The sequence below is a fragment of the Macaca thibetana genome, chromosome 9 (genome assembly GCF_024542745.1).
Source record: "Macaca thibetana thibetana isolate TM-01 chromosome 9, ASM2454274v1, whole genome shotgun sequence".
Lineage (NCBI taxonomy): Eukaryota > Metazoa > Chordata > Mammalia > Primates > Cercopithecidae > Macaca > Macaca thibetana.
Window position 1 is genome coordinate 3709987 of NC_065586.1, and position 12172 is coordinate 3722158.

Consider the following 12172-nt stretch of genomic DNA (forward strand, 5'->3'; position numbering starts at 1 on the left):
GTGATGATTGAGGTATATATATATTTTTTGTATATGTATATATAAAATGTACATGCATACACAAATACACGTGTGTATGTACATTTTATGTATACATGTACACATATATTTAAATACAAATACACACACACTTACAGTTTTTTGTACAGATCATGTAATGGAAAGTAGTTTAAAAAATAATTCTAGAGATCATGTGATGATTGAGGTGTATATATATATATTTTTTGTGTATGTATATATAAAATGTACATGCATACACACAAATACACATGTGGGTATGTATGTACATTTTATATATACACATACACATATATTTAAATACAAATACACACACACAGTTTTTTGTACAGATCATGTAAAGGAAAGCAAATGCAACTTAGCAACTGGAGCTGAAAGGGACTTGTAGGACAATGGGCATTCTGGTTAAATCTGTCTTTTAAGATTCTGTGGTGACCGTGCTGCCCAGTGTGGCTTCTCTCAGGACATGTGGAACCCATATTTGCTCTCCTCTTTGTCTCTTTTCATCCACAGACGTTTAGAGAATTCTCGTTAAAATTACTTAGAAACAGAAAGACCTTGTTATAAAATAAATCTAGTTAAACACACTTTGTTGTGTTGCCTCATTTGCGTGATGCATGGGCCTCATTTTCGTCTCTCTGTATCTTAACTGTGTGCATTAGGTGATTCATGCCAATTAATGCAGGATGTCACATCTCCAATTGCTTTCTCTATCTTCTTAAACATTAAAAATAAATACGTGCCATCTGTCTCATATTTTGAAAGCAATTCAAAATGGATACTTTTGTTTTCTCAGGATTACAGCACAATTTATAGCTGAGTGCTTCTGAATTGTGAGAAAGCCCTGTCTGCATTTCATGCATGTAATGTCATATTATGGTGGCTCCTGCAGATCGAACAGCAAGGGTTGGGCGACACCGCAGTGTGAGATGGTGACAATAAGCACGGTCTTTGGCATCTAAGAGACCTGCACCAGTATGCTGAGCCTGCTGCTTCCTAGCTGTGACCTCAGGAAAGTTGTGTTGTCTCTTAGGGCCTCAGTTTTCCTCATCTGTGAAATGGATATAACATCTACTGCAGCAGTCCCCAGCCCTTTTGGCACAAGGAATTGGTTTCATGGAAGACAGTTTTTCCTCCGACCAGGGATGGTGGGATGTGGGGGTGGAGAAGGGTAGGGATAGATGGGGGTGGGAGACAGTTTGGGAATAAAACTGTTTCACCTTAGATCATCAGGCATTAGGCCGTTAAATTCCCAGAAGGAGCATGCAACCTAGATGCCTCACATGCACAGTTCACAGTAGGGTTCATGCTCCTTTAAGAAGCTAATGCCACCAATGATTTGGAACAGTATCGATCCTTGGCCTGGCAGTTGGGGATCCGCAATCTACAGCACAAGAAGTAGGACGCAGATATCATTATCTGCATCATCATGAAATTTTGCTAGGAAAGTAATTCCGTTTGGCAAGGATGGTTGTTTAAAAGTAGCTCCTGGTGGCACAATATTAACAGAAAAGAGGGGAGTTAGGTGTGAAAGCTGTGTTCTTTCTCCATAGCAATTACAGCACAAAAGGAAGGCACTCTCCTCCAAGTGCTTCTGCTGTCCTTTGAGCACTCAGGTCAGCTTGGATAGGGAATGGAGCTGGTAAAGTGGGGAAACGCGAGACTTTGGGTTCATTTATGGCTACAATAGCACTTTTCAAAAATGGTGATTTTAATTTAATAAATGGTATGCTGTAACGCAACGACTGTCTGAATAACTTAACTGTAATTAGAGGGGCAAAGGGCAATTTGAGAAAGTCCTATTTTCCATGTGAGCACAGTTTTCCTCAACAGTTCTTTCATGTAGCACAAGAGAAAGCTTTCTCGAGCTGAGGCCAGCACTCTGAAGATGGCGAACGTGTAATTTGAAGTGCACCCTGTACTTACAGACCACAGAATTGTAGTGCTGTAGAGAATGCTGGATACATGTGACCTAGCCCTAACTATTTTAGCAATAAGCAAACTGAGGGTCGGTGTAGCTCAGCAAGTTGTCCAAAGCACACAGCTCGTTCAAGCTAGAACATTTCCTTTCTTTTAGCTAGGTTTCAAAAAATTTGTTAAGCAGACTGAAATTTTTTATACTTCTATAAATACCCTAGGGTTGCAGCCGACTCCTTGCATGGCAGCGCTCCTAACAGCCTTATTTGAACATAACCTAGCTGTCCCGCATAGTCTTTCCATGACAAAGTGGTCAAGTCTTAATAGTAGCCGAGAATGACTATCAGGACTTTATTTAGACTGTACAGTCGGGGCACTCCAACGGTGAGTCATGTTGACATGTGCTTCAGGGTAGAACACACCCATGAATCCTGGCAATACTGTCGTCTGCTCCCCACGTCCTGCCCTACCACAGCTCCCTCCAAACTGCTGACATTTTTACCACAGTTATAGAAAGAGAATTAATTAAAATTCCTAATCTGGGCACACATCTTAACATCCCCTCTCTAATTATAAAATTAAAAGCAACCACTGTAAACTCCCCGCGTTTAGCAAAATGAAGAGCTATGAAGAGGAGTGAGCACTTAAGCCACCCAGAGTATCCTTGTTGTCACACTAAGAAGCTGGTTCCCACGGAAAGAAACACATTGATTTACCCCGTTGCTACTGGCTGGCTTGGTGTAATCTGAAAATGGACTCCTACAAGGATCGAATTGTCCTGGTCCACACAGTAAAGCAAAGCTGAGGCTACTTGCTAAACATTGCTCTACATAACTAAAGGCTGCCTATTTTCAAACAAACTCTACATTTAATATATCTCATTGGCCTAAAAAAAAAAAAAAAAAAAAGAGATGAACTCATTTGGCAATGATACCATCTTTTACTTTCTGCCTTCCTTCACTGCCAGTGGGCTGAGGTCGTGAGAACGGCCCTCTGGCCTGGAGTCCCTGTCTCCTCCACCCCTCCCAGACATGCCTCAGCCAGGTGCGCGGCAGGTCTGGCTGCGGAAGGCAGGCCCAGCTCTAGCTGCAGAACTGGAGCAGGCTGCGGGGGCACAGAAGTGGCAGGGAACCACTCAAGTTTGTCATCGCGCAGATGCCTCTGCAATGCATTCCCTGGCTTGAGCAATGGAAGATAAAACCCGGCCTGTTTCTCTAGTGTGCCCACATCCTGGGGGCTGTTTTTGTCAGTCCTTGGAGAACACTCTTCGATGCATTCAGGGAGGGCAACGTCAGGCTCGCCCGACATCCTCTCCAGCTCCCAGGACAGGCTTTGGAAAGTGAGAGGAAGGGGCTGAGGTAGGTGAGTGGTTCTCAGGGTTGCACGATGGAGATTTGAGGAGGAACCCAGGGTGATTAATGCAGCAGGAATCTGTTCCAACAACCCCCTTCCCCCAAAAAACAACCAGACTCAAGATGCTGATAAGAATTCTTTTATGTTATTCCAATAAAAAATACATTCATACAGAAATATAACAATCTTGCAAAAAACAATTTCAAATAAAATCTTGTAAAACAAAATTTTACAAAAATCTTACAAAGATTCTTTAGATAACAGGGTGCTTCCAAAAAAAAAAAAAAAAAAAGAAATTTCACTAATAGAAATTTTTTTTTTTTTAATTTCAAGCAAAAAGTTTCTGCTTGATTGAGGCTCAGTTATCACCTGAACAGAATGTACTTCTTTATGTACGTGCTAATTATGAAAATCACAGGCATTGACAGGTACGGTACCCAGCCCCACCCAGGCAAACGGCTCCGACGTGTTTCATAAGTGAGACAAGCCAGTGCAAGTTTTTTTTTTTGTCTTTTGTTTACCTTCTTGCTTAATGGAATTGTTATGGCTAAGCACACAGAAGGCCAAAAAAGGAGTTTTCCAAACCCAGCAAATCAAGTGCTTGGATTCCGAACTGCTGAAAGAAAACTGCACTTCCCCTCTAAGCAAAATGAAATGAGTTCCTCAGGTAAATGTATTCATCAGCTCAGATTTAAAAAAACAAAAAACAAAAAAAACCAGTTATGTGAGCGTTAGTCATTGCTCATTTCCAGGAAGATCAAACAAAATACCAGCCCAGCCAGACTCACATGTGTGTATATATATATAAAGCAAAGAGCCACACCCACAAGCCTGCAGCTGGGTGAAATATCAGCTGTCCACGCTGTGGTATGCCAATTCGGGGAAATTACTCCTCGGCAAAACTGGAAGAATCTACATGCTGGAAAAAATAGCTTCATCTGCATAAAAAGTGTTCTACAAAAGAATCCCTGTGGTTAGCTCACTCTTAGGTTACATCATCTAATAAGGCTGAAATTCAAAATCAAAACCTTAGTGTGTCCGAGTCCAGCCTGGGTTCCAGCATTCTGTTCAGGCCCCTTCTGAACGGCCAAAGGTGCCCCATTCCAGACCTGCCCATTTGATGGACAGAGCGGACAGCCCGGAACAGATTCAAGCAAGAAAGTCCTCCGTACATCGTTAAATTAAAGATAAAGCCTCTATAAAAGTTAGGTTATAGTTTTCATTTTTACCTCCTTTATGGCCATTTTGAAATACTTCTTCACAGGCTGTGGAATTTTCTAGCTAAACATTCTAGTTTCTCCTTAAAAAAAATATTTATATATTATCTATATATATAATATATATATATACACACACACACACACATACTATACACACAAATATACATACACAAGAATTCTGCCCACTTTTAAAAAAAGTAGTATACTTTCTGTATTACCAACAGATAGCTAGACAGATATGTGAAACTTGTGCCTTTTAAGCAAATACATTAACATTGGGTTTATTTTTTTATACTTCTGTATCTTTAATATGTGTGAAAATGTTACATATTAAACACAGCCGGTGTGTGATCTATACAATTGTTGTGCAAGGTCTATATGAAAGTCTCAAGGTGGCAGAATTGGTCAGATTTTTCCATTTTCATGTTTTCCATTTGAACACTGACAGTCAAGTTGTCTAAAGTATTGAACAAATACTGACATGTAAAGGGAGTTTCACTCTATGTTTTTGTGAAGGAGGACCTTAAAGAGATTTTTTTTTTCTGTGTTATATGTTGATACAGTACACTGCCAGGTGAAAAAAGAGCCTTAATTAAGCATGCATCGCCCACACCCCTGTATGAGACCCCCACATAAGGGATCGCTTGCGTAAGGCACCATTATGAAGGTCAACAGTGCATTAACAGCTAGAAAACCAGAAATTAGTCCTCAAGGCATAAATAAGAGAAACATAGCTGCATGAGAAAACAGTTTCTAAGCGTTAGTGGTTTTATCCACCCAACTGAGAAAAATTTTAGGTTCTTAGTCTAATGAAACATTAGACCAATTCCCGGCCCCAGCTTTGTGACACTTAATACGTGTCCAATTTCTTCAAAGGGCATCACACAATTCTCCAAAAAGTTACTTCAAATTCAGAAGCATTGAAAAATAATCCTGTGTTGCACAATGCCTTTCTGGAAGGGGAGTGTTACAAACTCGGAGGGGAAAAAAATTGTAGATTGCCAGGCCCGGATGGCTAGGGGTCACTGTATTAGACAGACTGGATCTTAGCTGCTCATTAACTGGAATCAGTATTGCAGTCCTGACTTAAAAATGGAAAAGCATATAGTTCCCCAGACCATGCATGACTTTTTGTATTCTAAGGAAAAGTTAAATGGTTGTGTTATATTTGTAAATACACAGCTTATACAATGGGTTACAAATGAGCTATGTTGTAGCGTGTAGAACAAGCTACTTGACACATTGCACATTTAATAGCTGCACCAGACACTAAGAGCTCCTCTCACGCAGAAAACGGGGAGAGAGGCTCTCCCTCCCCACACCACTCGCCACTCTGGGGTCCTGAGTTCCCACGCCCACCCTCCAAGATTTTCCTTTTTTTGTTTTTGTTTTTTTGTTTTTTTGATTTTTGTTTTTTTCTAAGGTGCAGACACCCCCTCCCCCCACCCCCGGAAATGATTGGTGGTCATCTCATCTCATGGTATACTCCTTACACACAAAACATTCAAACTACTTTTTTTCCATCTCTTGCAGTCTTGCTAACCACAAGGAAAAAAAGTTGGCCTCATCATACAGTCAGTAATAGATCCTCAACATACAATCAACCCAACCATTAACATTCTCAGTGCGCATGCTCACGGCAAAGGCTTAGGCGCCACTTGGAAGGTCGGGTACCAGTGGCGAGTCCAGGATCACCCACATACCATGCACCACGGGTGCTATGCCGCTTCTTACAGGACTGTTTTAGCCCTCAAAAGACCTTCCAAGGAGAGGCCCTGGAGGCAACTGGGTAGGGTGCAGAACGGCATGCTTTGGCTGGAACACGCATCCCTCCTTCCACGGCCGGCTCTCAGCCTGGAAGCCTTTTAGCCTACAGGATCCACCTCTCTGCTCCCTCAGAGGTGCCTCTTCATGTGCAGGGCCAGGTGGTCAGACCTGGAAAAACACCTGCAAGGGCAAATCAGAAGCACAGAAGTTAGGTTTCCAACCCTCGCCAGTGTTCCGGACCAGCGCCCTCACCTCCCTGCCCTGCCCAGCCTAACCCCCTGCAGGGAAAGATGTGATTCTCCTCCCAAGCCTCATCAGTGTCTTCAGGGACAGGAGACACCAACTGATAGGAATGTGAATTAAGAATGTCTCCCATCAGTGGCCGGAGGTTCTCTGGAGAATCTGAATGGACTTCATTTCTAATTCTTCAAATACGAAAACTGTTGAAAGGCCAATTTCCAAACACTATCAATAAACGGACTCCAGTGTCAGGTATACCTGGAACAGCTCTTCCTAACCACGGCCAACGAGCACACCAGAAACTTTCTAAAAAGTCCCAGGCTTGAAAAGAAACGTTCACACATGGGAAACCGTGTGCCTTCCTTCCCACGTGCCCTGCACGCCTACATAACCCTGGTCATCACATTCCCAAGGCCCCACGCTCCCTGCCCAGCGCCGTCCTCAAGCACGTACCTGTCACAGTGGGAGCATTTAAAAGGCTTGGCCCCGGTGTGCTTTCGGAAGTGCCTGGTTAACTCATCACTTCTTGCAAAACGCCACTCACACCCTTCCCACGAGCATCTGTAAGGCTTTTCTCCTGCAGAGAGAGCACAGGACAAGCGGCCCGTGACTTCACTGACCCACAGACAGAAGGGGGAAATTCAACCCCACACGCAGTGACGGGATGCGAGGTCAGGGACCCAGTGGCTTCTGGCATTGGTAACACACTTCAAGGAAGGACTACAACTGGCAGCCTCGGAGAGACAATAGCAGCTCTCTCCTGACCCAGTCTCAGGCCTCCCACTGCTGTCCAAGGGACACGGCTTCGGCAAGGCCTGTGGTGCTGTAATCAAAGTTAACGTGAAGAATGACCACAACTCAGACCAGCAAAATGCTTGCGGGACAAGGTGTCAGCCTGCCGGACCCACGGCCCCCGCAAAGGCAGAGCTATTGCTTTCTCTATGGTAACTGTTTCTCCCAAACACACTTCTGTTTCGTACTCACTTCCCTATGGAATGAGTCTCTGCAGTTTCCTCAGGGACAGTCACCTTTCTACAAAGCTGCAGTGAGGAGCTTCTGGAAAGCCCCAGCGCAACGCCCTGGAATCATTCTCTAAATGGCAATCCAACAACCGGGTTCACTTCATTCCTTGGTCAAATCATAAATATGAATTTACTACAAGTGCTACCTGAGAAAACAAAGTTGCCAAGCCAATCCTAGGGTATGCTGAGACAGGCCTGGGCCTGGATTTCAGGCCACTTGGATCTCAATCTCAGCTGTCACCAAGCCTGTCTGGGACTGACTCGCAGCAATTTGCTCTCCTACTGATAAGAGAAGAGTCTGCATCACGTGATCGTTAAGACCTTTCCCAGCTCTAAATTTTCTGATTCCTCACCAATTATCCTAGAAATATGTCAAGGTATTTTCAAATAGTACTTTCACCTAAGGTACGGCATTTCATTAAGAAATTGTTTCAAGCGGTATCAGAAACAAAGGCTGCATGAGACACACAGAGGTTCTCAGGAAACACCCGCTGATCAATGCTGCTGCTAACAGAGCAGGCCGGTCCCACCTGGGCCTTGGGTCATCAGCATCAAACCCACACACTCCATGCTGCCCAGCAACCCTCTGTCCTGACCCGAGTTCCATTTAGGAAACCCAAGGGCAACTCGAGGTAGCCTCGCGCGTGTGCACCGGTGAAGGGGCAGCGGCCTCGGAACCCGGGCACTGCTACGGGGGGTGGAGGTTTGGGTGTCCATGGAGAAAAGGATCTAGTCTCTTGTTTGTTTAATCTGAAAACTGTTACGCATTTATCCAACTCAAAAGTCCAGTCTTTAGGATTCTACTCTGAGCTCCACAAAGACCCAATGCTTTGGTGGAAAACATCTGAGGAAGTGAGGATTTGTCTGCTCTGACCACATCCCGTGGAGCCAGCCCTGGCTCCCTCCAGGGCTGGTGCAGTGCAGTGGCGCCCACCAGCGGCCGCCCTCCGGGGCCCGCGTGGGCACTGACCTGTGTGCGTCCGCTGATGTGCTTTTAAGTGGGAGCTTTTGGTGTAAACTTTCCTGCAGCCGTTGAAGTGGCACCGGTGCACCCTCCTCCTGCCGTCGGGGGAAGCATCGCCACTTCCCTTGTCACCTGGCTTCCCCGAAGTCCCGCTGCGCACCTTCCCTGGCGAGGGCAGCTCCCCAGGCACACAGCCCCACAGTTGAGAAGGTTCCCTGCTCAGTTCCGGAGAAGATGGAGGCGTGGAGGTGACAGAGGAGCTCAATTTTCCCGAGCTGACCAAAACTTCGCCAATGGGGTCAGAGGTAAACTTGGCCGTGGGAGAAAGTTCCTCGGAGCTGTCAGAGGATTCGCTGCTGACATCTGAGTTCAGGCTGTTGGTCTCTAAGTTGTAACAAAAGCTCGGGCTGATGAGAGTGTCCTCTGGAGGACTGGAAGATATCTTCAGTTCGGATTCCTCCTTTTTCTCCCGAGCCAGAATGATTTTGGTCCACAGATCTTCCTGGCTGTCAAATTTGATTTCTGAGGCTGAAACATAGCAGGGCTCACTCTGGAGGTAACGTTCCAGCTCCAGGCAGGTCTGTGCAAAATGAACCAGAGAAGGCACGTGACTGCTATGGCGACCAAAAGTAAAAGCAAAAGCAATTTCCAAAAACATGCAAGAATGAAGGACAGATACATTGCTGCCCGATCACTACAGGGGCAAAACCTTTCATAATTAAGCATCCATGTCCTTACGGAAGTTAGAGGAAATCTGTTTCTAGAATGGTAAGAATTCAGAGGAAAAGTCAGAGGGCGAAACCTCTCCTGGCTTTCCCAATGTTGGGTCAACGGCCACAATGAGTGATGATTACTAAGCCGGTTTTTTTTTGTTGTAGTTACCAGTGTTGATGTTTCTCATGAAACCACAGGAAGAGAACCGGCCCCACACACATACCCCCCCCAACAGGTTCAACCAGATTATCTGACATTGTCAAGAACCATGTGTTTTAAGGAAAGCCCCAGCCATTCACCCTTCACACCCCACAGATACCCACACAACAGGACAAAAAAGACTGCACGGCACACAGCGTGTTCTGAGGGACCCCCTTGGGGACACGTCTGACAACGCAGGGCCACACTCGGGGGAGAGGAGACAGCAGCTGTCTGTATTCAGGGGCATCGAATGGGGCTGCAGAAAAACCACCCATTTCCCGTGCAACCCAGACCGCCTATGTTTTCACAGAATGCCGTTCCCAAGTGCAGGCCCTTGCATGACACAGAACTTTAATTACTTCTACAGTGGTCAGAGAAAAACAAGGAACTTCAACAACAGGAGTGCAGAAATAATTCCAGCATGGCCATCTGCTATTGTGAAGGATGCAAGGGGAAATTACTCCACGGCCCTGCTGGGAGTCCCACAATGAACAAGAACTTTATCTACTGGCCAAGAGTACAACTGCATGAGTCATCACTCTGATTTCTTTCACGCAATGCCAAAGGAGACTTCCTTTTGAAATTCTGATCAGCAGCCCAATAAGGACCCAGTTCAAATGGACATGCAGTGTGGCATGGACAGCGCCCCTTCCCCAGCCCCGCAACCAACCTTTCAAGAAGCTACAACTGCCGAGATCAGCATCCCCTCTCCCCACCATTTCAAACTTTCTAGCCACTGGAAAAGAAAAATGGTAGGAAACATTTTAGGATTAAATTATGTCTGCCCTGATTTTCACGAGGATCAGTTGCCTGCATGTCCATATAAGGTTGTCTATACTACTGGCAATTCTACAAATTTCAGTTTCTACACCACTCTGCTCTGGTGAGCACATCATTTTTCCGGGCAGGGACTATACTGAGCACAGCCCACCCCGGGGGCTCAGGCTGACTTAGCAGTGTGCCTCTCTCCTGCCACAGGCAATCCCTCCCCCTCCCCAGGCTCGCACACAGCCAGTGTGAGCAAGCACACGGGAAAATCATGGTTTCCCCTTTCCCCCGAAACTAGGCGTCTGAGTTACAATGCACACTACAGCGTTCTGAAGAGGGGCAGCAGCGATATATCTAATTGATTTTCCAAAGAAAAAAGAAAAGCACATTTATGGAGATCTTGTTAAACTTTAATAATCCGGCTAATTTAAAATCTCCATTACGCTGATGAGCACCCGGGACCTGAACGAAGCTCTGGGAGAGTTTAAAAGCCTCCGAAGGCGACCAGGAGCCAGGTCTGGCCGTTTGCCCAAATCCCAAATGCCCGAAGGAAACTACTTAGATCAATTTCAATCACGTCCCAGGGAGCAGCTTCTTTGAGGAGAAAAAAAACAAGAGGGGGAGGGGGAAAAAGGCAGGAGAAGATTGTGAACAATTAAGCAGGCGTGTGAAGGTTGCAACACCCTGCATTTCATCCTCCTTAAAGCTTTCGAGGCTTGGAAACCCACAGCCTCTATTTGATCTGGCAATTCACTTTGTGACGAAAAACAAACAGCACAGCAGGGCAGGGAGACAACAGTAAACCCTCCTGCGATCGCTGGAGAGACAATGGGACGAGTGTCAGTCTCTCTCCCCTCGGGCGATGCTACCGATAAGCACAGGGACATGGTAAGTTTCTTAAAATTTCCAATGCCCCCAAATTCCAGTTCTACGACAACGTCGGAAACCGAGGTCCTTTTTCCCAAGCTAAGACTTGAAGCAGTTCGGACGGGCTCATTGTCACAAGACTGACAAGTCACTGGAGTGTACACAGTTTTGTTTATTTTTATTTTTCTTGGTCAACAAGAGAAGCACGTAAGACAAATAAGGCAGATCTAGGGGAAATGTTAGGCATTCCAAAGAGGGGAAAACACATTGGAAATGATCTAGAGTTTTAAAAAACGAAAAAAATTAAAAATAAACGAGAGAGCTGGTCTACGTTCTGCTGGCAAAATGTGATATTTTAAAAAAAGCCGTTATGTACAAGCACCAAAAAGCAAAACAAAAACAAAATCTTAAAAAAACAAAAAACAAAAAACAAAAACCTTGGCAGGCAGAGCAAGTTGGTCCCCATGACAAGCTCCAGCTGTGGCGTCTGGAGCAGGGACAGGCTCCGAACTCGTGCCAGAGGCTTGGCCGGGCTGCGCCGGGAGTTGGGGCTTCCCTGGGCGGACGCTGCTCGCGGGCTGAAGAATCGATCGGAGGGGGCGCTGCGCCCGATCCCCCGGTGACAGCGCGGGGCCCGGGCCCAGCGGACCGCAGGGAGCACCGGGTCTGAACCCCAAACAGCCGCCCCGGCCCGCGCCCCCTGCCCCGGCGCCCGCAGGGAACCGCGGCCGGCTGCGTTTACCTGTTGCCAGTACTCCTCCAGAGACGGCAGCGCCGAGAAGTAGCCGGTCTCGTGCACGATCTGGAGCTCCTGGAAGATGCTGCACATGGGGAGCACGTCCATGTCGGGCCGGGTCGGACTGAGCCCGCGGTCGCGAGGGCGGCGAGGCGCGCGGTGGGAGCCGGAGCCGAAAGTCTCCCCGGAGCGCAGGTGAAAGTTTCATGCAAACTCCAGGCTCGCAGAGACGCCCGGCCGGACCCTCCCGCAGCCCGCAGCGCGCGGAGCCCACACAATATTTGCAAACACCGGACTGACTGCAAACGTAACCCCTGCAAAACTTCCCTATTCAAAGCTCCGCTGCCAGCCTCCCCCTCCGCCCCCGCCTGGCTCCCCCCACTCC

The 12172-nt window shown here is 46.4% G+C and overlaps 1 protein-coding gene across 1 annotated transcript; it reads right to left on the bottom strand.

The window, feature by feature from the left end:
- Positions 1–3411: 3411 nt before the first annotated feature.
- On the bottom strand, positions 3412–12162 carry KLF6 (KLF transcription factor 6). The gene is made up of 4 exons (XM_050804878.1): positions 11794–12162; positions 8508–9081; positions 6969–7092; positions 3412–6455 (listed from the first exon to the last, which is right to left on the bottom strand). The coding sequence occupies exons 1-4, from the start codon at positions 11893–11895 to the stop codon at positions 6404–6406; spliced, it is 852 nt and encodes a 283-aa protein (XP_050660835.1). The 5' UTR covers positions 11896–12162; the 3' UTR covers positions 3412–6403.
- Positions 12163–12172: the final 10 nt, after the last annotated feature.

Coding starts and splice junctions, on each gene's coding strand:
- KLF6 (XM_050804878.1), bottom strand. CDS start 11,895: ATGGACGTGCTCCCCATGTGCAGCATCTTCCAGGAGCTCCAGATCGTG. Junction 9,082..11,793: donor TGGAGGAGTACTGGCAACAG/GTAAACGCAGCC, acceptor CATTTTGCACAG/ACCTGCCTGGAGCTGGAACG. Junction 7,093..8,507: donor ACATCAGCGGACGCACACAG/GTCAGTGCCCAC, acceptor CTCTCTCTGCAG/GAGAAAAGCCTTACAGATGC.